The 26600-nt window shown below is 43.0% G+C and overlaps 1 protein-coding gene across 2 annotated transcripts in view; it reads left to right on the top strand.

The window, feature by feature from the left end:
• The first annotated feature begins 6633 nt into the window (after window positions 1-6633).
• Window positions 6634-26600, top strand: part of ak2 (adenylate kinase 2) — a 29100-nt gene continuing 9133 nt past the window's right edge. The window contains exons 1-5 of one of the 2 annotated variants that reach the window (XM_073034264.1): window positions 6634-6842; window positions 10550-10675; window positions 20237-20347; window positions 22437-22531; window positions 25544-25616. In XM_073034264.1, the coding sequence (XP_072890365.1) occupies window positions 6744-6842; window positions 10550-10675; window positions 20237-20347; window positions 22437-22531; window positions 25544-25616 (504 nt within the window). In that variant the 5' untranslated portion in view covers window positions 6634-6743. The remainder of the gene's footprint in view (window positions 6843-10549; window positions 10676-20236; window positions 20348-22436; window positions 22532-25543; window positions 25617-26600) is intronic. The other variant, XM_073034265.1, reaches the window with a different exon arrangement.

Below are 26600 nucleotides of genomic sequence, written 5' to 3'. Positions count from 1 at the left end.
ACAATTACTGTAGCCATATATGTCCATTAACTAGTTAAAATAAGTAGTGCAAAAACTAAAAATAGTGAGGCAGTGTTCATAGACAATAGACAATAGGTGCAGAAGTAGACCATTTGGCCCTTCGAGCCTGCACCGCCATTTTGAGATCATGGCTGATCAATTCCTATCAATACCCGGTTCCTGCCTTGTCCCCATATCCCTTGATTCCCCTATCCATAAGATACCTATCTAGCTCCTTCTTGAAAGCACCCAGAGAATTGGCCTCCACTACCTTCCGAGGCAGTGCATTCCAGACCCCCACAACTCTCTGGGAGAAGTTGTTTTTCCTTAACTCTGTCCTAAATGACATACCTCTTATTCTCAAACCATGCCCTCTGGTACTGGACTCTCCCAGCATCTGGAACATATTTCCTGCCTCTATCTTGTCCAATCCCTTAATAATCTTATATGCTTCAATTAGATCCCCTCTCAATCTCCTTAATTCCAGCGTGTACAAGCCCAGTCTCTCTAACCTCTCTGCGTAAGACAGTCCAAACATCTCAGGAATTAACCTCGTGAATCTACGCTGCACTTCCTCTACAGCCAGGATGTCCTTCCTTAACCCTGGAGACCAAAACTGTACACAATACTCCAGGTGTGGTCTCACCAGGGCTCTGTACAAATGCAAGAGGATTTCCTTGCTCTTGTACTCAATTCCCTTTGTAATCAAGGCCAACATTCCATTAGCCTTCTTCACTGCCTGCTGCACTTGCTCATTCACCTTCAGTGATTGATGAACAAGGACTCCTAGATCTCTTTGTATTACTCCCTTACCTAACTCTATACCGTTCAGATAATAACCTGCCTTCCTGTTCTTACTCCCAAAGTGGATAACCTCACACTTATTCACATTAAACGCCATCTGCCAAGTATCTGCCCACTCACCCAGCCTATCCAAGTCACCCTGAATTCTCCTAACATCCTCATCACATGTCACACTGCCACCCAGCTTAGTATCATCAGCAAATTTGCTGATGTTATTTTCTATGCCTTCATCCAAATCGTTAACGTAAATGGTAAACAGCTGTGGTCCCAATACCGAGCCCTGTGGCACCCCACTAGTCACCACCTGCCATTCCGAGAAACACCCATTCACTGCTACCCTTTGCTTTCTATCTGCCAACCAGTTTTCTATCCCATGTCAATGCCTTCCCCCCGATGCCCTGAGCTTTGATTTTACCCACCAATCTTCTATGTGGGACCTTATCAAATGCCTTCTGAAAATCGAGGTACACTACATCCACTGGATCTCCCCCATCTAACTTCCTGGTTACATCCTCAAAAAACTCCAACAGATTAGTCAAGCATGATTTACCCTTGGTAAATCCATGCTGGCTCGGCCCAATCCTATCACTGCTAACTAGATATGCCACTATTTCATCCTTAATAATGAACTCTAGCATCTTTCCCACCACCGATGTCAGGCTGACAGGTCGATAGTTCTCTGTTTTCTCCCTCCCTCCTTTCTTAAAAAGTGGGATAACATTAGCCATTCTCCAATCCTCAGGGACTGATCCTGAATCTAAGGAACATTGGAAAATGATTACCAATGCATCTGCAATTTCCAGGGCCACCTCCTTTAGTACCCTAGGGTGCAGACCATCTGGACCTGGGGATTTGTCAGCCTTCAGTCCCATCAGTCTTCTCATCACCGTTTCCTTCCGAATGTCAATCTGTTTCATTTCCTCTGTTACCCTATGTCCTTGGCCCATCCATACATCTGGGAGATTGCTTGTGTCTTCCTTAGTGAAAACAGATCTAAAGTACTCATTAAATTCTTCTGCCATTTCTCTGTTTCCCATAACAATTTCACCCAATTCATTCTTCAAGGGCCCAACATTGTTCTTAACTATCTTCTTTCTCTTCACATACCTAAAATAGCTTTTGCTATCTTCCTTTATATTCCTGGCTAGCTTGCGTTCGTACCTCATTTTTTTCTCCCCGTATTGTCTTTTTAGTTAAGTTCTGTTGTTCCTTAAAAACTTCCCAATCATCTGTCCTCCCACTCACCTTAGCTCTGTCATATTTCCTTTTTTTTAATGCTATGCAGTCTCTGACTTCCTTTGTCAACCACTGAGGCCCCTTTCCCCCCCTTTGAATCCTTCCTTCTCTGGGGGACGAACTGATTTTGCACCTTGTGCATTATTCCCAAGAATACCTGCCATTGCTGTTCCACTGTCTTTTCTGCTAGGCTATCCGTCCAGTTCAATGTCCATTCAGAAATCTGATGGCAGAGGGGAAGATGCTGTTCCTGATTCATTGAGTGTGTATTCACGTTTCTGTACCTCCTTCCTGATGGTAACAATGAGAAGAGGGCTTGTCCTGGATGATGGGAGTTCTTAATGATGGACGCACCTCTCTGAGGTACCACTCCTTGGGGCAAGTTGTCTTAGATACTACAGAGGCTAGTACCCATGATGGAGCTGGCTAATTTTACCACTCTCTGCACTTTGATCCTATGCAGTAGCCACCCCCCCCCCCCCCCCACCGTACCAGACACTGATGCAGCCAGTCAGAATGCTCTCCACAGTACATCTGTAGAAGTTTTTGCATGTTTTAGGTGACCAAACAAATCTCCTCAAACTCCTAATGAAGTATAGCCAGTGTCTTTCTTTCTTTGTAGCTGCATCGATAAGTTAGGACCAGGTAAGATCCTCAGAGATACTGACACTCAGGAACTTGAAATTGCTCACCCTTTCCACTTCTGATTCCTGATGAAGACTGGTGTGTATTCCCTCATCTTGCCCTTTCATAAGTCTATGATCAGCACTGTAGTTACTGACATTGAGTGCAAGGATTAAAAAGTGCAAAAAACAGAAATACTGTATATTTTTTAAAATGAGGTAGCGTCCAAGGATTCAATGTCCATTTAGGAATCGGATGGCAGAGGGGAAGAAGCCACCCGCAAATCACTGAGCGTGTGTATTTGGGCTTCTGGACCTCCTACCTGGTGGTAACAGTGAGACAAGGAAAAACTGGTATATCTCGCTCCTGTACGCCTCTCATCTCCATCTCTTTCTTAACTTGTTATCCTCTGCTCCTGAACCTTTCTAGCACTGGGAACAACCCCTCCCTATTTATGTTCAATACTTCTATCAAATCTCTTTGCAATCTTTGTGGAGATACTGGCTTTGGAGCTTGAAAACACAAAACGCAAGAGAAACTCAGGAGTTCAGGCAATATTGCAGAACAGACTCAATGGGCCAAGTGGTCTAATTCTGCTCCTATGTTTATGATCTGTGGAAGGAAATGGACTGTTGATGTTTCAGGTCAAAGCCTTTCATTTGGATGTAATCCAGACCAGATGAAGGGTCTCAACCCAAAATGTTGACTGACCATTTTGATCCACGGATGCTGCCTGACCTGCTGAGTTCCTTCAGTTTTAGATTCCAGAATCGGCAATCTTTTCCCTCACCTAAAAACGAATAGCTGATCAAGGGCAAAATACCATGGATGCTGGAGGTATGAACTAAAAACAAAATGTTACGAATGTTCAACTGTATAAGTAGCATATGTAGAGGAAAAACAAGATTTTTTTTGTTAAAACTATTTTTTAACAAAGAAATCACAGCTGGTCTATTAGTAACACACACAAAATGCTGGAGGAATTTAGCAGGTCAGGCAGTATCTAAGGAAATGAATAAACAGTCAGAATTTCGGGCCAAGACCCTTCTTCAGGACTGAGAAGGAAGGAGAGAGATGCCGGAATGAAAAGCTGGGAGGGGGAGGGGAAGGAGGATAGGGAGAAGGTGATAGGTGAAGCCAGGTGGATAGGAAAGGTAAAGGGCTGGTGAAGAAATAATCTAACAGGGGAGGATAGTGGACTATAGGAGAAAGGGAAGAAGGGGCACCAGGGGAGGTGATAGGCAGGTGGGAAGAAGAGATTAGGGAAGAATTACCAGAAGGAGAAATCGATATTTATGCCATCAGGTTAGACAGAATATGATGTGTCACTCCTCCACCTTGAGTGTGGTCCCATCATGGTACAACAGGAGGCCTTGGACTGAAATATTGAAACGGGAATGGGGATAGGAATTAAAATTGTTCATCACCAGGAAATCCTGCTTTTGGCGGATGGAGTGGGGATGCTCGATCGAGCAGTCCCCTAATCTACATCAGGTCCCACCAGTGTAGGGGAGGCCACATCGGAAGCACAGGATACAATAGATAACACCAACAGATTCACAGGTGAACGGCTGCCCTACCTGGACAGACTGTTTGGGGTGAATGGACAGGTGTCGCACTTTGGCCACTTGCAGACATAAGTGCCAGGAGGGAGACTGGTGGGGAGGGATGAGTAAATAAGGGAGTCACAGAGGGAGCAATCCCTGAGGAAAGCAGAGAGTGGGGGGAGGGAGGTAAAGATGTGCTTGGTAGTAGGATCCCATTGAAAATGGCGGAAGTTGCGGAGAATGATGGAGAGGCTCATGGGATGGTAGCACAGGGCAAGAGGAACTCTAATCCTGTTACGGTGGCAGGAAGATGGGGTGTGCGCAGATGTCTGCGAAATGGAGAAGATGCAGGTGTGAGCGGCATCATTGGTAGGAGGAGGAGAATCTCTATGATGTCCTGGAAAAGAAAGCTTCATCCTGGGATCGGATGTGATTGAGACAAAGGAAGTGAGGAAAGGGGATAATATATTTACAGGAGGCAGGGTGGGAAGAGGTACAGATGAGATAACCATGGGAATTGGTAAGTCAGTAAACAGTTCATATCCAGAGATGGAGACAGAGAGATTGAGAAAAGGAAGAGAGGTGCCTGAAACGGACCTAGTGAAGTTAAGGGCAGGGTGGAAGTTGGAGGAAAAATTGATGAAATTGACCAGCTCATCATGGGTGCATGAAGCAGCGCCAATGCAGTCATCGATGTAGTGCAGGAAGGAAGAGTTGGGGAGCATTACCAGGGAAGACACTTGGGACATGGAGATAGAGGAAACACACAACACACCAATACCAGAAGACCAAACAAGATAAAATGGAGGTGTGACATAAAATCTTGCATTATTATTAATGGGATTCCTTAGAGTGCATAATTGTAAATAAAATTAAATTGGGTGTTTTTGACTTAATTATCAAAGAGGATTTAACATCTAAATACTCACGAAATACAAGACATCTGTAATTGGTCATTAACACAAGTGATTCTGTAATGGCTCGAAACACCGATTCTATGTTCATTTCCATCGATGCTAGCTGACCTGCTGAGTTGCTCTAGCATTTTGTGTGTGTTGTTCTGGATTTCCAGCATCTGCAGAATCTCCTCTCTCTGTGAAGAAGCCTGCACTCTCCGAAAGGTACCTTCTCTGGATGAGCAATTTCCTCACTTCCAACAACCTCACCATTAAAATAAGTTCTCTCCACCCAGCTCCAATACTTTAAGAACTGATAAACAATTCAAAGAATCTTTATGAAAGCCCCTTGGCCATTTCTCCCAGAATGCTTGGCCAAATTAGTTCTTAATTCCTGGAAAACCAAAAGATAAGCAAAGCCCAACATTGAACAAATACACGCAAATAACAAAGTTAATTGCTGCACTGCAGTGGACAGCAAGGAAGACTATCATGGCTTGTAGTGCGATCTGGACCAGCTGGAAAGATGTCAGATGGAATTTAAAGCAGACCAGTGCGAGGTATTACACTTCGGTAGGACCAATCGGGGTAGGTCTCACACAGTGAATGGTGGGACACTGAGGAGTGTGGTAGAACAAAGGGATCTGGGAATACAGTTCCCTAATCCATTGAAAATGGCATCACAGGTTGAGAGGGTCGTAAAGAAAGCTTGTGGCACATTGGCCTTCATAAATCAAAGTATTGGGTACAGGAGAAGTTGTATAAGTTGTTATGTTGAAGTTGTATAAGACATGGGTGAAACCTAATTTTAAGTATTCTGTGCAGTTTGGTCACCCACCTACAGGGAAGATATAAATATCAAAGAAAGAATACAGAGAAAATTTACACGGATGTTTCCAGATCTGGAGGACCTGAGTTATAAGGAAAGATTGAATAGGTGAGGACTTTATTCCTTGGAATGTAGACGATTGAGAGGAGGTTTGATACAGGTATACAAAATTATGAAGGGTATAAACAGGATAAATGCAAGCAGGCTTTTTCCACTGAGGTTGGGTGGGACTGCAACTAGAGGTCATGGGTTAAGGGTGAAAGAGGAACATGAGGGGAAACTTCTTCACTCAGAGGGTGGTGAGAGTGTGGAATGAGCTGCCAGCACAAGTGGTGCATTGGAGCCGGATTTCAAAGTTTAAGAGAAGTTTGGTCAGGTACATGGACGGTAGGGGTATGGAGGACGGCTGTGGTCCCGGGGAGTAGGCAGTTTAGAAATGGCTCGGCCCGGACTAGATGGGCAGAACGGCCTGTTTCGGCGCTGTACCTTTCTACGTCTCCAAGACCCCTGGATGTTTAACGCGATAGCAACATCTGCGTAAAGCCCAGGCAGTAAAGTTGGGTGTCATGTGGCAAAGATCTGTGTGGGCACCGCAGGCGCTCACTTTAAACGCAATTTCCTTTCTGTTGTAAGGCCGCGGGATTGACGGAGCATTTAACCAATCGGCAGAGCATGTGCAGACCCGCGGGGCGTGTTAATGTCCCGGTCGCGGCCGTGTGGCTAGTCGGAGTCGGCGCTGGAGGAAGCGGCCGAGCGGACGTCTGTAGTTAGTTAGGTGACTAAAGGGGGAGCATCTCGGCGTTAAACATGAGCCCGGCGGCTAAAGAGGAGCCAAAAGTGAGCTGTGTTCAGCGGGGAATCAGGGCTATTCTTCTGGGCCCTCCCGGAGCAGGGAAAGGCACGCAGGTAGGTGCAGATTTGGCCCGACTGTCTGCCGACCCATGTTCCCCTTTCTTTCCAAAGTTTGATTTTGTAGGATGCTAAGGTTCGGGTAGAAGGCTTCTTTCTGTTAAACTGGTGTGCATTTACCCCACTAAAGTATGAGTACATTTACGACCTAAGTCGTGTTTGGTTACTTAATTAAGTCCATTGGCAGATTGGATTCTATTTTCATGTAAAGACACTTTGACCTTCAAAACCTTCCAACGACTTCCAAAAAAATAGTTCGGGATGTTTAGGTGCTGCACAATGTCAGTTAGGCTTTTGAACTATAGAATCGCGTCTAAAATTTTTGGGTGTGGGTTACTAATTTATTGAATGGGGGGAAATAATATTCTGTTTTATCTTTAAAACAAATATCTAACCTGGTGTGAGAATCTCCAGTCCTGAAGAAGGGTGTCGGCCTGAAATATTGACTATTTATTCATTTCCATAGATCCTGCCTGACCTGCTGAGTTCCTCCAGAATTTTGTGTGTGTTACTTATGACTTTCTGCATCTCAGCATTTTCTCATTTTTATCGATTATTCTTTAGGATTCTTTTTATTTATAATTTGTATTAGCCTTAAATTGTATTTGTGGGAAATAAGTTGTTTATATGTGTCCGAGGGTAAGGATTGTGGCTGCCCGAAAGGTGATGGCTTGTATTTTTAGAGCTGCCTCCTCTACTTTGCTTCACCATGGCTGCAGCTCCCCAGTGTCCGGATGTTCCAGGGCCAGTGAAACCATGGCTACAACTCTCCAATGTGACGAAACTCTAAATTTCTTTTAAAGAAGGGAAGGCTTTGAGAGAGTGGATTTTATGAATGCTTCCTGCACCTTGCTTTGCATTCTCAAACGAGTTCAGTGAAAATGTGTAACATGTATAAGTCATAGCTTGTATCGGGCTTCTGCCTCAGTAGTAGTGGCTTCGTACTGACTGCTGCTAAACTGCCTCAATCGTGATGCTTTTATCTCCAATCTGATATTCCATGAGCTAGCTTTCCATCTGCTACTTTTCACAATCTTTGGTGTAACTTCTGGTCATATCTGAACTTGCACAATTCTGTCATGCCCTGTGCTCGCGAGCCCACACTGAGCCACCCATTCCAGCCTAGCCTTAAATGTACAGCAGCTATATTTCATTAGGGGTTTGAGTCTGTTACCGAAAACACTCGCAACTCTACAGATGTACCATGGAGAGCATTCTAACTGGCTGCATCACCGTCTGGTATGGGCTGGGGGGTGGGGGTGGGGGAGTGCAGGTCACTGCACAAGACCGAAGAAAGCTGGAGAGAGCTGTAAAATTAGTCAGCTCCATCATGCGCACTAGCCTCCGTGGTATCCAGGTCAACTTCAAGGAGCAATGCCTCAGGAAAGTGGCGTCCATCATTAAGGACCTCCACCACCCAAAACCTGCCCTCTTCTCATTGCTGTGATCAGGAAGGCACATGCTCAACAATTTAGGAACAGCTTCTGCAATCTAATTTTTGAATGGACATTGAACCCATGAACACTACCTCACTATTTTTTTCCCTTTTTTTTTGCACTACTTATTTAAGCTAACTATTTTAATATACAGTTGCAAGAAAACGTTTGTCAGCCATTTGGAATTACCTGCTTTTCTGCATTAATTACTCATAAAATGTGGTCTGGTTCATCTAAGTCACAATAATAGACAAAACACAATCTGCCTAAGCTAATAACACAAGCAATTGCACAACTTCTTGTCAATACCGAGTTCACCATTTAAACAAACAGTCTAGGTTCAAAAAAGTATGTGAACCTCTGGGGTAATGCCTTCTACAAAACCTATTTAGAGTCAGGTCTTCCAATCAATCAGATGAGACTGGAAGAGTGAGTTGCAGAGGTGTCCTGCCCGATAAAAAAAGACGCATAGTCAGGTTACTGACGGAGCCTGCTCTTTTAAGAAGATCTCTTTATATGCACCATGCCTTTATGAAAACAACTTTCAGAGGACTTTAGAAGAAGAATTGTAGAGATGCATGAAGCTGGAAAAGGGAACAAAAGCATTTCTAAAGACCTGGTGTTCATCGGTCCACAGAAAGAGAAATTGTCTCCAAATGGAGGAATTTCAGGACTGTTGCAACTCTTCCTAGGAGTGGGTGTCCTGCAAAGATCACACCAAGAGCACAACATGCGATGCTGAAAGAGGTCAAAAGAACCCAAAGGTAACTGCAAAAGACCTGTAGAAATTTCTGCAACTTGCTAAAGTCTCCATTCATGTGTCCACTATTTTTAAAAAAACACTGAACAAGGTTGGTGTTCATGGAAGGACACCACAATGGAAACTACTGCTCTCGAAAACAAACATTGTTGCACGTCTCAAGTTTGCAAAAGAACACCTGGATGTTCTACAACACTTCTGGGACAATGTCCTGTGGACAGATGAGATGGAAGTTGAACTTTTTGGCAGAAATGCACATTGCTAAGTTCAGAGGAAAGGGGGTACTGCAGACCAACATAAAAACCTCATCCCAGCTATGAAGCACGGTGGAAGGAGCATCATGGTTTGGGGCTGCTTTGCTGCCTCAGGGCCTGGACAGCTTGCAGTCATTGGTGGGGGGGGGGGGGGGGGGTAATAATGAAGTTAAAATTGTACCAAGGCATTTTACAGGAGAATGTCAGGGTAGCGGTCCATCACCTGAAGCTTAATAGAAGTTGGATGGTGCAACAAGACAATGATCTAAAACACTAGAGAAAATCAACAGAATGGTTTAAAAAGAAGAAAATTCATGTTTTGGAATGGCCAAGCTGGACTCCAGACCTTAACCCAATTGGCGATGCTGTGGCATGACCTGAAAAGGTTCATGCAAGATATCCCAGAAATATTGATGAATTGAACCAGTTTTGTATGGACCACGTGGAGCTAGTTGACAGCATGCTTCAAGCATACAACACTATGAAGTGCAACGTGTCACTTAAAGATTCATTTTCTGCATTCCCATTTGGACTTCCCTGCAAATCTTGGCACTGTCAGTGACGAGGTTGATAAAAGATGAGATACAGTGCTGTGAAAAGTCTTAAGCACATATCAAGAATGCAAGAAGCACCCTCTCTTTACACCCTTCCCACTCTCAGTCCACAATAAAGACCCATATCAGAATCAGGGTTATCATCACTCACATTATGTCATGAAATTAGTTTTTCATGGCAGCAGTACAGTGCAATACATAAACGCTACAGTACTATGCAAAAGTCTTGGGCTCCCTTGCTAAATGTATGTGCCAAAGTCTTTTGTAAGGTACTGCAGTAATTTTATGTATTGCCACAAAAAACTAATTTCATGACACAATGTGAGTGATGATAAACCTGATTCTGACATGTAGTATCCCCAAAATGTTGTGACTGATTGAAGTCACCGGAGAGACATTGAAGCTGGTGATATAGAAGTCTTTATTCAGCACAACAAGCAGAAATCATTCTGGAGACACTCCCAGTCGAGGCTCACAAACCCAAATGTGTATCATATTTTTATACCCCTAAGATCAGAGGGAACAGCAGGTGATTCAATGCAATTTCAATATTTACTTGTGATGAAACATTTCATGTTTAATGTTCTGATGTGATTGTTTTGCGTGAGTAATTTCAGCTTGTAGTAAGACAATTGGTTTTAATAAAAATAATTGCTAACTGAAGAAATTAAAAACCTCTTGAAATTTTTTTTTTCATTAGGCTCATAAGCTTGCTGAGCACTACAGTGTCTGTCACTTATCAACAGGTGACATGTTGCGAGCCATGGTGGCGAGTGGATCAGAACTGGGACAAAAGTTAAAGAAAACGCTAGATGCCGGCAAATTGGTAAGTGCAATGTTCTGAAGTGGTGAATGGGGAAAATCCTGCCCATGAAGTACTCATGAGAGAGAGAAGCATAGTTAACATTTCAGATTCATGATCTTTAATTAGTTCTGATAGATCATAGATCTGAAACAGTAAGTCTATTTGTCCCTCCGTAGACGCTGCCTTAACTCGTGTATTTCCAGGATTTTTTTCACTTTAACAATGAAAAGTGAAGAACAAAACTTTGTAGATGTCGGGAGTCTGAAATGTATGCACGTAAAATGCTGGATATAATTTGTAAATCCAATGGATTCTGATAAATTGGGGCACATCAGGACCAGTGTATTTTGGACCAATTAAGTGGTTGCTGCAATTATCTGAAGTTTCACGGAAATAGTTAAAAAGGTACAGTATATAAACAAACTACCATTTAACTGGGTAACAATATTTATTTAAATGAAATACAGAACAAATTGAAACACTACCAATATTACTACAGTACTATAAAGTTGTGTTCAATCATTTGTTATGTGCTGTGTCCTATGACATGGGCAATCGTGGTCTTATCCATGACTATGATTGTTCTTGGCAAATTTTTCTACAGAAGAGATTTGCCATTACCCTTTTCTGCCCTTTTCAAGACGGGTGACCCTAGCCATTATCAATACTCTTCAGAGATTGTCTGCCTGGTGTCAGTGGTTGCATAACCAGGACTTGTGATATGCACCAGCTGCTCCCATGGATTCACGTCACCCTGACTGGGGGGGGGGGCAGTGCAGGTGCTACACCCAAAGGTGACATGCAGGCAAGCGGAGTGAAGGAGCACCTTATAACTCCTTTGGTAGAGACATATCTCCACGCCGCACCCACTGAGTAACAAATTATGTATTTAAATGAAATACAGAACAAATTAGAACAGTACCAATACTACGACAGTACTACAAAACTGTTAGTTCGTAATGGTTATTGGCAGAGGAATTCATCGAGCATACATTGGCATGGTACTTGATTAGTGAACTATCCATTCTTAGCCCCTTAAAACATCAAGGTTTAACATTTTTTCCCAACAACCAACAATTTATTTTTATCTGTTCCTGACATATTTGAACAACACAACTCAGTTATGCGATCCATGGCTTTCTTTGAACCCGACAGTATTGTGTGTTTGCTGGCAAGTCAAGCATTCAGTGGCATGATTTTTAAAGAAAAAGCCTGTAGATATCAGGGAAAAAAGGCATTGTAGATATCATCTGTGCAAAATTTTTGAAGCAAGTCGGAGAGTTTTGTGGATTTCCATGTTTCTGCACTTAGAGCATCAACAGTACATTTCTCACTGTGTGCTTTCTTGAATTTAATGTGGGTTTTTACATTTCCATTGAGACAACCTACCATCTGTTGCTTTAAAACCTTTGTGACCCAGTTTCTTAGCTAGCTCTCTGGCTTGTTTTTTAACATTGGTTCACTGATACGTTTACCTTGTCCAGTTACAATAGAAAACCATTGACCGAGGACCTCTTCAACATCTGGATCCATGCTTTTGTTTTTGGGATGTCCCCTGTTGTCCCTCACATACTGCCCATCCTTCTCACAGTTTATCTTGCTGACGTATCAAACACACAGACAGACATACATTATTGATCCCGAGGGAAATTGGGTTTCATTACAGTCGCACCAACCAAGAATAGTGTAGAAATCTAGCAATATAAAACCATAGATAATTAAATAATAGGTAAATTATGCCATGGAAATAAGTCCAGGACCAGTCTATTGGCACAGGGTGTCTGACACTCCGAGGAAGTAGTTGTAAAGTTTGATGACCACGGGCAGGAATGACTTCCTATGACGCTCATTGTTGCATCTCGGTGGAATGAGTCTCTGGCTGAATGTACTCCTGTGCCTAACCAGTACATTATGGAGTGGATGGGAGAAATTGTCCAAGATGGCATGCAACTTGGACAGCATCCTCTTTTCAGACACCACTGTCAGAGAGTCCAGTTCCACCCCCACAACATCACTGGCCTTATGAATGAGTTTGTTGATTCTGTTGGTGTCTGCTACCCTCAGCCTGCTGCCCCAGCACACAACAGCAAACATGATAGGACTGGCCACCACAGCCTCGTAGAACATCCTCAGCATCATCCGGCAGATGTTAAAGGACCTCAATCTCCTCAGGAAATAGAGATGGCTCTGACCCTTCTTGTAGACAGCCTCAGTGTTCTTTGACCAGTCCAGTTTATTGTCAATTCGTATCCTCAGGTATTTGTAATCCTCCACCATGTCCACATTGACCCCTTGGATGGAAACAGTGGTCACCGGTGCCTTAGTGTGCAATTGTAGATTTCAGCACTCCTGTTATCTCTGCCAGCTGACAATGAGTGCTGGTTAGGAGGTGGCTTTTAATTTGGTCCAGTAGGGTAGTGTTTTCGGGTAGTGTCAAATCTCTTCATGGCAAGAATCTCAAATTTTTTAAAAGTCGCAGTTAATGAAACAAAGTTGACAAAAATCACTGCTTTTTGAATCGGTGTCCTCCGCCCAGAGGGATGACATAACACAAGTACATGCAACTGGCACAACTGTTCGCTCTAAGTCCAGTGTAATGTCTAATGACCACACAAGAGCACATGACTGGCCGTTTTCTGTCCCAATTAAGTGGCACAGTGTCCCAAATAAATGGGGGTAGTCCGGGCTATTTTCTTGTACAGATAGTCCCCGAGTTATGAATGTACGACTTACGGACAACTCATACTTACAAACTGAGGAAGGAGAACGCCATCTGCCATTTTAAGTCAGATCGTGACGCCGTCTGCCATTTTAAGTCAGATCCCGACGCTGTCTGCCATTTTAAGTTGTTGCCGTTGACACTGTGTTGAGCGTGTAACTTTGTATCTGGCTTAAATTTTTCTTAGCAAGATTCACCCTGTGATTGAAAATAAAGTGGAAATAATAAAGTGTTTGGAAAGAGGTGAAGTGTCATCGGTCATTGGAAAAGCATTAGGCTACAGTCGGTCAATGATCGGAACAATTTTAAAGGATAAAGTGAGAATAATGGAGCATGTGAAAGGCCCTGCCCTGATGAAAGCTACAATTATTGCTAAGCAACGCAGTGGTTTAATTGTTGGAATACATATGTTTCTTAAGCGTTTTATATGCATAAAAAGGTAAAATATATACTAAGACAAATGTTTGACTAACTGACGCAAAATAATACCGGATGTACTTGTTCCGACTTGCGTACAAATCTGACTTAAAGACAGACTCAGGAACGGAACTCATTCATAACCCAGGGACTGCCTGTACTGTATTTATTCCAGCATCCGGCCCAGATGGGGTACCTGGCTAGGTACTAAAGACCTGTGCTGATCAGCTGGCTGTGAGTTCACTGATATCCTTAAGCTCTTGCTTCAGCAGTCTGAGGTACCCACATTGGATAGTTGCTTGCAGACGGCTTCTGAGGTGATCATGTGGTGATTAAAATGATCCTGGGCTTAATGTTCCCCAACTGAACTGCTGATTTAATCAGAAACTGGTGTAGTCAATAGATGTGTTGTCAACAGGCATCTTATATACATAAGGGAAACATTTTTTAGAGTTGTCGCTGTTGATGTAATGAATGCTGCTAGTATTTGATGAGGACTAGGTCATCCTGCTTGCTGATTCTTGTCAATGTGTGTTTGAACTCAGTAGTTACTTGAGGGAGGTACGTTAGGTTTTCCTGCATTTCAGGAATTACCACATGCCACAAAAGCCAACATTTTTGAAGAGCATTTTTGCTTCTTCATCATTCTGGATTTTAATAATTTCTTCTCACAAGTTCTCTTCCTGTTCTTTCACCTTGCAAAGAAATGGATTAGTTACCCAACCTTGAATTTCCAGACTATTTTGAAAGTCCTTGATCTAGTTCTGAAAATCCTCCTTCAGTGACTGCAGGAATAAGCAGTACTCTTGCAAATCACCAGCTGTGAAAGAGAGTGCCATACTTTCCATGCAGGGAAACTGTGAGAACATTCTCCTCCCAGAGTTTTGCTTGTATACTGTATATCCAATTTTTCTGCACTTTTTCCCAGATTAAAATGAAATTCTCACCCTGAGGTTTCATATTTAAAATGTTCGTTTTGTCATACTGATCAGCCAGATATGCCACATTTCCACTGAGAAATTCAATCTTGTTTCCCAAACTCATGTTGACTTTGAGCAAAAATTCAACCACAGTGTCAAAAAGATCAAAGAAGTGTTTGAAGCTTCAGCCTTTTGACAGCCAACACACTTCAGTGTGAAGAAGCAAGCATTCAAACTCTTCATCTTTATCTTGGCATAACTGGCAAAATATTCTGCTGCTTAATGAATGAGCTTTAATTTTGCTGATAGCAGATATTACGACAGTCATGCTTGGGGGAAAAAAAAAGTCACTGGCTGAGGTTTTTGGCTGTGAGATGTTGACAATGAATCACACAATGGATTGCAAGAAGACTTAGAATTTCTTTTTTCGTAAATGCCACCAAACCAGCATGGCAACCTGTCATATATTTTGTGCTCCATCTGTTGCACAAGAGATCTTGTTCCTAGTTGGAATACTTTTATCATCAAGATACATTTTAAGCTCGTTGTAGATCGACTCTCCATTGCTGTTTTTAACTTTTTACAAAAGAGAATCTCTTCATGAACATTTCTGTTTTTGAGAAACCATACTTATGCCATTAATCACACAAAATGCTGGTGGAACACAGCAGGCTAGGCAGCATCTATAGGGAGAAGCGATGTCGACGTTTCGGGCCGAGACCCTTCGTCAGGACTAACCGAAAGGAAAGATAGTAAGAGATTTGAAATTAGGGGGTGGAGGGGGAAATGCGAAATGATAGGAGTTGGCCAGAGGGGGTGGGATGAAGCTAAGAGCTGGAAAGGTGATTGGCAAAAGTGATACAGAGCTGGAGAAGGGAAAGGATCATGGGACCCGACGCAGACTGGGAGACCGTTTCGTGGAACACCTACGCTCGGTCCGCCAGAAAAAGCAGGATCTCCCAGTGGCCACACATTTTAATTCCACGTCCCATTCCCAATCTGATATGTCTATCCATGGCTTCTTCTATTGTCAAAATGAATCCAAACTCAGGTTGGAGGAACAACACCTTATATACCGGCTGGGTAGCCTCCAACCTGATGGCATGAACATTGACTTCTCTAACTTCTGTTAATGCCCCTCCTCCCCTTCTTACCCCATCCCTGACATATTTAGTTGTTTGCCTGTTCTCCATCTCCCTCTGGTGCTTTTTCCCTCTCTCCCCCCCCCCCCCCCCCTCTTTCTCCTGAGGCCTCCCGTCCCATGATCCTTTCCCTAATACACCCTAATAGTACTTGGGATACTTTTTGAATTGGTTAATGTATGGATCCCTTTTAAAGATTTGACACCATACCGCGTGAATGCTCTTCAGTTATTGGTGCTATATTTGCTACTCTTAACAAATTTTAATAGGATTTTGGCATCTGAGTTTGCCCAGTGTGAAATGTGCATTTTTATTCGAGACCACTGGCTGGCGATTAGAGAAGTATCCAGAGAGTATTTGTAATAAAGTTAATGATCCTGTTGGCACTCTGAATAAGTTTGGCTCACTAAGTGCAGACTGCTGGCTGAATCTGAAATTTGCAGTTCTGTGTGAATCAGCAAGTTAGTGAAAGTCAGCTGATCAGCAGAACGTCACCTCGCTAGTTAACTGCAGAGACTGAGTATGAAACGGGCCCCATCGACTGACAATAGATGACTGAATTTATAGTTACTGATAAAGGACTGAAAGTTAGGGTGGTTTCAAAAGTTCAAAGTATCAATGCATGTATATTGTATACAGCTTTGAGATTTGTGTCCTTACAGGCAACCATAAAACAAAGAAACCAAAAGAACCCACAATAAAAAGATCAGTCAGACACCCAATCTGCAGAGAGGAAAACAAACAAATCATACAAACAATAAAAGTAAGCAAGTAGCATTCAGAACGAAAGTGAGTCCGCAGACACGAAGCCCGGAGCATCCGGAGCCTCAGCTTTGTAGGTGTATTACATTTTTTTGTGAACTATAAATTCACACATCAGAAAAAAGCTTGTGGCTCATTATTCTAAGCAAGCAATGCTAGAGAAAGTCAGATTAACTCCAAACCTTGCAGTATCCTAGCCTCGTACCTTCCCCTGAACAAATATCTAACCACTTTTCAATCAAACGAGGCAATAATCGCTGGTTAAATCTGAAAGAGTGCCCATATCCTCGACATCTATTCATGTAAAGCAGTCTCTCTCTCTCTCTGATTTTTTTTTGAAATGACTCCAGTCAGTGACTTGGCAAAAGAAATTATTTTTTTCCCTGAATATTCATTAAATATTAAACTCAGATGTTGTTTTATTTCTCTTTATGTTTATCTGCTCCAAAGAAAATAGTCGAAGTGTCACAAGGCCCCTCAAACTAGAAATTGATTTGCTCTTGGTATTTATCGTGGTTAATTTGGGCTAGCTGTTATCTGAAGGATGCCTCACAAAGTGGCATCCATCATTAAGGACCCCCATCACCCAGGACACGCCCTCTTCTCATTGCTCCCATCGGGGAGGAGGTACAGGAGCCTGAAGGCACACACTCAGCGATTCAGGAACAGCTTCTTCCCCTCTGCCATCCAATTTCTGAATGGACAATGAACATGTGAATGCCGCCTCAGTATTTTTCCCTCTCTATTTTTGCACTACTTATTTAATTTAATTTTCTTTATTATGTATACTTATTGTAATTTGTTTTTATTATTATGTATTGTAATGTACTGCGGCTGCATAACAAATTTCACACCGTGCCCCAGTGATATTAAACCTGATTCTGATATGCCAATATTTCAGTAGTTTGTCCAAACTGCACGTGACCACATTTACTGCAGGTTAACCACTGTTGAATTAAAGCTCTGTTATCCTTGTGCTTATTTTGATGTGAATGACTGTGGCAATGAGGGGCAATTGACAGAGTAAGTGGTGAGTGATTCCTTCCTGATCTGGAACTAGGCCAAGAAAGACTGTCCATTCAGATTTGAGATGAGGAGCTTTTTTAAAAAAATATAGCTAGATGGTAGTAATTTCTGGTTTGATTTATCTGCTTCAGGAAACAGAAAGTGCTTATAAACATTGAATACACTCAAGTCCTGTCTGTTGGAATCTCTGGCTTTGAAGAAATCTGAACCCTTAGAATCAATTGTGAAAGCAGGCTGTTTTTCCCCTCGTGCTTGATCCACTATCTCCTTCACTTCAGCACCAGTTTCTTCATTAATCTTTTGATTTTCCCTTAATAGCAATAATACTTTTTTTTGTAAGTGTAAACAGTGACTGAATTTTCACAGCTTGCTTGTGGAGCGAATTCCAAAGATTTGCTATACCCTCGGGAGAAATCTCTTCCCTTCTTCATCCTGAATGTCTAACCGCTTATTTCGAGTCTGTGACCCTTGTTCTAGGCACTTCAACCATCATTCCTTCGTCTATCCTGTCAAACTCATCTAGAATTTTGAGAGGCAAAGTAACTGTAGATGCTGGAAGTGAAACAGAAAGCAGTAAATGTTGAGAACTACCAGCAGCTCCAATAACATCTGAGGAGAAAAATTCAGAGTTGCTGCTGCTGGTCAGAGACTCTTAATCAGAACTGAACAATGGTGAACTTGAGAGTATATAAGTTGCGGTGGGGAGGCAGTATGTGGAGAGGAAGCAAAGGGAAGGTTTGTGATAGGGTGGAGAGCAACTTTGTCCAGATTCCAGATGTGAAGGCTGAGGAAAGTCCATCTCCCACCCCACCATCCTCAACCTCAGGGGTTGTATTGAGAGCATCCTGAGCAGCTGCATCACTGCCTGGTTTGGAAATTGACCATCTCAGATCGCAAGACCCTGCAGTGGATAGTGAGGTCAGCTGAGAAGATCATCGGGGTCTCTCTTCCCGCCATTACGGACATTTACACTACACGCTGCATCCGCAAAGCAAACAGCATTATGAAGGCCCCCACGCACCCCCGTACAAACTCTTCTCCCTCCTGCCGTCTGGGAAAAGGCACCGAAGCATTGGGGCTCTCACGACCAGACTATGTAACAGTTTCTTCCCCCAAGCTATCAGACTCCTCAATACTCCTCAATACCCAGAGCCTGGACTGACACCTTACTGCCCTATTGTCCTGTTTATTATTTATTGTATTGCCTGCACTGTTTTGCAGTCCTGGGTAGGTCTGTAGTCTAGTGTAGTTTTTTTTTGTTTTTTACATAGTTCAGTCTAGTTTTTGTACTGTCATGTAAACCATGGTCCTGAAAAACATTGTCTCATTTTTACTATGTACTGTACATAGCAGTTATGGTCGAAATGCCAATAAAAGTGACTTGGCTTGATTCCATCTAAGAGAATGAGCAGAACATGAGCGCTTCTACTCCCTTCTCTGACCTTTTTCCTCTTCTTACCTGCCTATCACTTCCCCCGGGACCCCTCCTTCCTTTTCTCCAATGATGTACTCTTCTCACCTAACCCCTGCCCTTTACCTTTCCCATCCACCTTGCTTCACCCATCACCTTCCAGCTAGCCTCCTTCCCTTCCCCCACCTTTTTTATATTCTGGCACCTTTTCCCCTTTCTTCTCAGTCCTGAAGGTCTTGGCTCAGAACGTCAACTGTCGATTCAATTCTGTAGATGCTGTGCGACCTGCTGAGTGCCTCCAGCATTTTGTGTGTGTTGCTTTGGATTTCCAGCATCTGCAGACTTTCTCGTGTGTATGATCATAATCTAAGTTGAGATAGAAAGCTGAAGACCATAAAGAAAAGAAGATAAATGAGCTTGCTCGGGTGGGAGGAGAGAGACGTCAAAATTCCAATTATTTTCTCTCAGTTCATTGTCCCTTGCCCTGTCTCCCCTCTAAATTCAGAGAGAACATGTTGGAAATCATTCGGAAAATGTGTCGCTTGGGTGGTTTATAGTTGGGTAGAGTTTTTCTACAATCTTGGCAACTTACTTGCAAACGTTTTGTCGACATGCGAGGAGACGTCATTAACGTGCTGCTAATTGTGGTGTGTCCTCCGAATGCTTGGCCGCTATATACTTATCAATCAGCTGATTGGTCGTCATTTTGAAAACTCAGCTGTGATGTGGGAGGAAATCTCATCGCTGATTGGTTGCGTGGTAAACTTCACACACTGTGGTCTGAAATTTTGCCCACATCAGCTCTTCAAGACGATCGAGGTTTGCGTGCTGTCTACAGAATTATTTATTTTTTTTGTGGAAATCCACACTTCTAGGAACTCTCCTGCGTTTGCTTGCGACATGACTTTCACCGATGCCCGGTCGAATTTGTGCCTCTCTCGGCCTTCGTGGGTGGAGACCAGGGAGAGTTGGTCATCCTGCTGTAACGCCAGTTGATGTTCATGCCAGAACACGTGCAATTGCTACGTTCCTCTCAAATTTCCTGCACCTCAGACTTCTTTCCAAAGTGAACAAGCATACTACAAAACCATCTGTTAGTCAGTAGAATGGTCTGATGGGGATAGTGATGACAAGTCGTAAATATTTGGCACATTTACCATTTAATTTTTGATTGTTTGTCTTTAGGTGAGTGATGATATGGTGGTTGAACTGATTAACAAAAACCTGGACAGCCCGGCCTGCAAAAATGGATTTCTGTTGGATGGATTCCCACGCACTGTGAATCAAGCAGAGATGGTAGGCCAAATTTATTCTTTAAAGTCATTTCTAAACATAGGACAGGACACTTTGTCATCATTGGATGGTGTTGTGATGTTAATGTAGAGCTACTAATTAATTTGACTTGTTAAATTAACTGACTTTTCTGTCCATTGCTAAGCAGATTAGGTTGGAAAGTTTACAGTAGAGGTTTATCAAGATGCTACCTGGATTAAGGAATATGAGCTATGAGAAGAAGTTGGACAAACCTTGTTTTCTCTGGAGCATCAGAAGTTGAGGGGTGATCCAATAGAAAATTATACATTTCTGAGAGGCTTAGATTGGACAGACAGAATCTTTCTCCCAGCGTCATCCTCGCCATCGTTATGTGCTGTGTCTGTGACCTGGGCGGTCATGGTCATGTGACCGTGATCGTTCTTGGCAAATTTTTCTACAGAAGTGATTTGCCATTGCCGCCTTCTGGGCAGTGTCTTTACAAGATGGGTGACCCCAGGCATTATCAATACTCTTCAGAGATTGTCTGCCTGGCGTTAGTGGTCGCATAACCAGGACTTGTGATCTGCACCGGCTGCTCCTGTGGCTTCACATCATCCTGATTTGGGGGGGGGGGGGAAGGGGGCTAAGCAGGTGCTACACCTTGCCCAAGGGTGACCTGCGGGCCATTGGAGGAAAGGAGTGTCTCACACTTCCTTTGGTAGAGACGTATTGCCAACCCTCCACCCATCTCCCATGGTAGAAATGTCAGATACTAGAGGACATGCATTTAGAGTCACAGAAAAGGCCCTTCAGCCCATCTAGTCCAGGCTGAGCCATTAAACTGCCTATACCCATAGACCTGCACTACATCTTAAGCGTTGAGATCGAGCTCGTGCACCACTTGCACCAGCAGCTCGTTCTACGCTCTCACGGCCCACTGAGTGAAGATGTTTCCCCTCGCATTCCCCTTAAAATTTTTCACCCCCGTGACCTCTGGTTGTAGTCCCACCCACCCTCAGTGGAAAAAGTCTCCTTGCATCTATATCTATACCCTTCATAATTCTGTATACCTCTGTCAAACCTTCCCTCAATCTTCTACAGTTACAAGAAAAAGTTTGTGAACCCTCTGCGATTACCTGGTTTGCCAAGGATTCTCAAACTTTTTCTTGTAACTGTCCATTCTAAGGAATAAAGTCCTTATCTATTCAATGTTTCCATATAACTCGGGTCCTCCAGACCCAGCAACATCCTTGTAAATTTTCTCTGTACATTTAAGGTGAGAGAAGTGAAGCATAAAGGAGATACTAGGGGTTTGTGTTTTTTGTTTTAGGCACTATTTGTCATCTTTTTACATTGGTTGTTTGTCAGCACTTTGTAGTTTTTCATTGACTCCATTGTATTGCTTTGGCCTACCGTGAATACCTGCAAGAAAATGAATCTCACTGTAGTATCTGGTGACATATATGTACTTCGATAAGAAATTTACTTTGAATATGAAGGGATATGGGTCATGTACAGACAGCAGAGATTTAGTTTATATGTGGCCTCGTGCCAAACACTCTCTTTAGCTGAAGGACCGGTGCTGTATCACAAATGACTGATTTCTACCTTGAAGTTAATATGACTTCAATTCCACAAATTGAAAATATTAAGCAGGAGATTAAAGCTGCATATTGGTTTGAGAGATTTTAATTTAACATAAAAATAGTTAGCTTTATGTAGTACAAAAGATAACTGCAAAGTACTGGGATTATGTTTGCCCTTCTGGTACTCTGTTTTTAAGCAGAATTATGTAAATATCTTTTTTTATATTTTTTTCTTCATCTTGGTTGCTTAGTGGAGGATAATCCCTGGGGAAATTGGGAGAAGCTGAGAGAAAATAATTTCTTCGCAGCGAGATTCTGATCAGATTTGAAACTTTGTTAGTTTAGATTCCGTCTAAATATAATAGGTATGTTAATAAATAGGATATTTTTTTTTAAAAAAGCTTTTAAGCAGTCTTGGTGAAAGAATTATTACAAAACAATGGCTCCTTGATTATTATAAAATTAATTTATCCTTGAATATTTTAGGGCTCCAAGGCATTTACTTCCACTTTTGCATGTCTGACTCATTTGTGCTCTCTTTAAAGTTCGATAAACAGTTGGAAAAACGATCCGAGAAGCTGGATTCTGTGCTGGAGTTTAAGATTGAAGATGATATGCTGATTAGCAGGATCTGTGGCAGGTGTTAATATTTATAATTTATTTTGAGATAAAGCACATTAACAGTACCTTATGCACCAACGAGTTTGTGCTACCCAATTACACCCACCTGACCAATTAACCTACTAATCTGTGCGACTTGGAGACAGGAGCATCCGGCGGAAACCCACGTGTTTACAGGGAGAGGGTACAAACTCCTTACAGGCGGTGGCAGGAATTGAACCTGGGTCGCTGGTATTCTATTAACATTATACTAACTGCTACACCTCAGTGTTGTCTTAAATTAATTATTAATAGAGTTAATGTAGATTAGTTTACTTGGACAGTTAAGATTTAAGTATTGATGGGTGTAGCTTTGCAGAACTCGGCAATAAATGTTTTACAGTATCACCAACATGGGAAAATCTGCAGATGCTGGAAATCCAAAGTAACTCACACACAAAATGCTCAGCAGGTCAGGCAGCGTCTACGGAAAAGAGTAAGCAGTCAAGGTTTCGGGCCATGATCCTGCGTCAGGATTCAAAAAAAGAAGGGTCTCAGCTCAAAATGAAGTCGAGTCAAGTCAACTTTTATTGTCATTTCGACCATAACTGCTGGTACAGTGCATAGTAAAAATGAGACAACGTTTTTCAGGACCATGCTTTACATGACACAGTACAAAAACTAGACTAAACTACGTAATTAAAAAAAAAAACACAGAGAAAGCTATACTAGACTACAGACCTACACTGGACTGCATAAAGTGCACAAAAACAATACCCACATTACAATAAATAATAAACAGGCCAGTAGGGCAAGGTGTCAGTCCAGGCATCGGGTATTGAGGAGTCTGATAGCTTGGGGGAAGAAACTTATATAGTCTGGTCGTAAGAGCCCGAATGCTTCGGAGCCTTTTCCCAGACGGCAGGAGGGAGAAGAGATTGTGTGACGGGTGCATGGGGTCCTTCATAATGCTGTTTCCTTTGCGGATGCAGCGTGTAGTGTAAATGTCCGTGATGGTGGGAAGAGAGACCTCGATGATCTTCTCAGCTGACCTCACTATCCGCTGCAGGGTCTTGCGATCCGAGATGGTACAATTTCCGAACCAGGCAGTGATGCAGCTGCTCAGGATGCTCTCAATACAACCCCTGTAGAATGCGATGAGGATGTAGGGTGGGAGATGGACTTCCCTCAGCCTTTGCAAAAAGTAGAGACGCTGCTGGGCTTTCTTTGCTATGGAGTTGGTGTTGAGGGACCAGGTGAGATTCTTCGTCAGGTGAACACCAAGAAATTTGGTGCTGTTTATGATCTCTACTGAGGAGCCATCGATGTTTAGCGGGGAGTGGTCGCTCCGTGCCCTCCTGAAGTCAACAACCATCTCTTTTGTTTTGTTCACATTAAGAGAACAGTCCGTTAGCTGCTGCACCTCCTCTCTGTAAGCTGACTCGTCATTCTTGCTGATGAGACCCACCACGGTGGTGTCATCGGTGAACTTGATGATATGGTTCGAGCTGTGTGTTGCAGCACAGTCGTGGGTCAGCAGAGTGAACAGCAGTGGACTGAGTACACTGGGGGGGGGGGGGGGGGCCGTGCTCAGTGTGATGGTGTTGGAGATGCTGCTCCCGATCCGGACTTACTGAGGTCTCCCAGTCAGGAAGTCTAGGATCCAGTTGCAGAGGGAGGTGTTCAGGCCCAATAGGCTCAGCTTTCCAATCAGTTTCTGAGGGATGATTGTGTTGAATGCTGAACTAAAGTCTATGAACAGCATCCAAACATATGTGTCTTTTTTGTCCAGGGGGGTTAGGGCCAGGTGGAGGGCGGTGGCAATGGCGTCATCTGTTGAGCGGTTGGGACGGTACGCAAACTGCAGGGGGTGCAGTGAGGGGGGCAGCAGGGTCTTGATATGCCTCATGACGAGCCTCTCGAAACACTTCATGATGATGGATGTAAGTGCAACGGCACGGGGACGATGGTGGCGGCCTTGAAGCACGTTGGAATGGTGGCGCTGCTCAGGGAGATGTTGAAGATGTCAGTGAGAACTTCTGCTAGCTGGTCTGCACATCCTCTGAGCACTCTACAAGGGATGTTGTCTGGTCCAGCAGCCTTCCGTGGGTTGACCCTGCACAGGGTTCTTCTCACGTCGGCCACGGAGAGACACAGCACCTGGTCATTCACAGGAGGGGTGGACTTCCTCACTGCCATGTCATTTTCCACCTCAAACCGAGCGTAGAAGTTATTCAGCGCATTTGGGAGGGAGACATCACCTGCACAGTCAGGTGATGTTGTCTTGTAATTGGTGGTGTCCTGGATGCCCTTCCACATGCACCGCGTGTTCACTGTTTACTCTTTTCCATAGATGCTGCCTGGTCTGCTGAGTTCCTCCAGTATTTTGTGTGTGTTGCTTTGCAAAATATTAATTGCAACATTAGTAAATTCGGATTTGATATTGTTACCTTATTGTCCTTTAAGAGTACCATCAAGCTCGTAAAGATAGTATTGGTATCACAGGATTAAATCCGACTTGATGACCGAATGGCCTAATTCTTCTACTATGTCTTATGGTCTTATATTGTAGAAAGGCCTAGATAGAGTGGATGTGAGGAGGATATTTCCTTTGGTGGGAGAAGTTTTGGACCCGAGGGCACAGTCTCAAAATAGAGGGAAGACAATTTGGAACAGAGATGGGGAGGAATTTCTTGAGCCAGAGAGTGGTGAATCTGTCAAATTCGATGTCACAGGCAGCTGTGGAGGCCAGGTCATTGGGTATATGTAAGGCAGAGGTTGATAGATTCTTTAATAGTCAAAGTACAAAAGGTTATGGGGAGAAGGCAGGAGACTGGGTTTGAGAGAGAGAAATGGATCAGCCATGATGAAATGGCAGAGCCAACTCGATGGGCCAAATGGCCTAATTCCACTACAATGTCTTATGGTCTTATAAATCTACTATCAGTTAAAGTCTCTTAAAGTGAAACATAGCCATCCAGTGAAAATTAAAATTGACATTAATGAGGAGACTATGTAATAACCATGTATGTTTCTTTCTATATATGTATAGACTGGTCCATCAAGCCAGTGGACGCACCTACCACGAATTGTATAAACCACCGAAAGTGCCCATGAAAGATGACGTATGTATAATGAATCGTGATTGTGTAACACATTTTAAACTTGTACAGTTAGACTATTATAAATGAAATAATCTTCCCAAAAGATCAGTCCTCAGAATGTACAGGCTGTGCAGGGCCTGAAAATGGATGTTATTTATTTAAGTTGAATTCTGGTTTGCTTGCATTTAATGTAATTTGTGCTTCTGTTTCTACATGTAGTGAAACCTTTTAACACACACCTTTGTAGTTGCCTTGGCTGCATTATATTTGTTTTTATTTCTAAAACTAGCAGCTTATTTTTCTACTCCAGTGTTTCATGTGTCACTCTTTGAAAACCTCATCGGGGGGTGGGGGGAAATGTGAAAGTAACAGCAATTCACATTGCATACTAGCTAAAAGGCTTTTAGAAATTTTACAGTCTGCTAGCAAACCCGAAGCCACAATGTATGACTTTATTTCAGCTTTTCTAAGTGCTGTGAAAATTATCTTTTTGTCTTTTTTGGTTTGACAATGTATATAAATTTAGTAGTCTTTTTGTCATGTCTTTCCCAGTGTATTTCTAACTGAAATTCTAAGGCAGGAGTTCCCAGTCATTTTATGCCATGGACTCCTACCATTAACTGAGGGGTTGGGCACCGCTGTTCTAAGCCAGTTTAAGAACCAAAAAATGGCTAAAGCACTCTTTTAAGTGGGCTTAATTTTGCAAAGTCGGTGATTAGTGTCATACCAGTAAGTTTCTTGGTTGGGTGGGGGAGTGATTGGCTTACATCCTTTCTGGGAGTAGTGAGGTGAGACCAGATAGGGAAGGAGTTGAGCAGCTTGTCTCAAGAACAGGGTCAAGGTTAAGAATTGCTCCTCGCTTGGAGTGCTGACTGACTGTCTGAGACAAGGATTTTGTTTCTGGCTCTCGGAGGTGTAGGTCCTTGCATGTGCGGCCACAGATGATCTTGACAGAACCGATAAATCTGGGCCTGACATCAGGCTCTGCCCTCCCTTTTGCTTCCG

The sequence above is a fragment of the Hemitrygon akajei genome, chromosome 32 (genome assembly GCF_048418815.1).
Source record: "Hemitrygon akajei chromosome 32, sHemAka1.3, whole genome shotgun sequence".
NCBI lineage: Eukaryota > Metazoa > Chordata > Chondrichthyes > Myliobatiformes > Dasyatidae > Hemitrygon > Hemitrygon akajei.
This window is presented reverse-complemented; position numbering and strand designations above follow the sequence as displayed.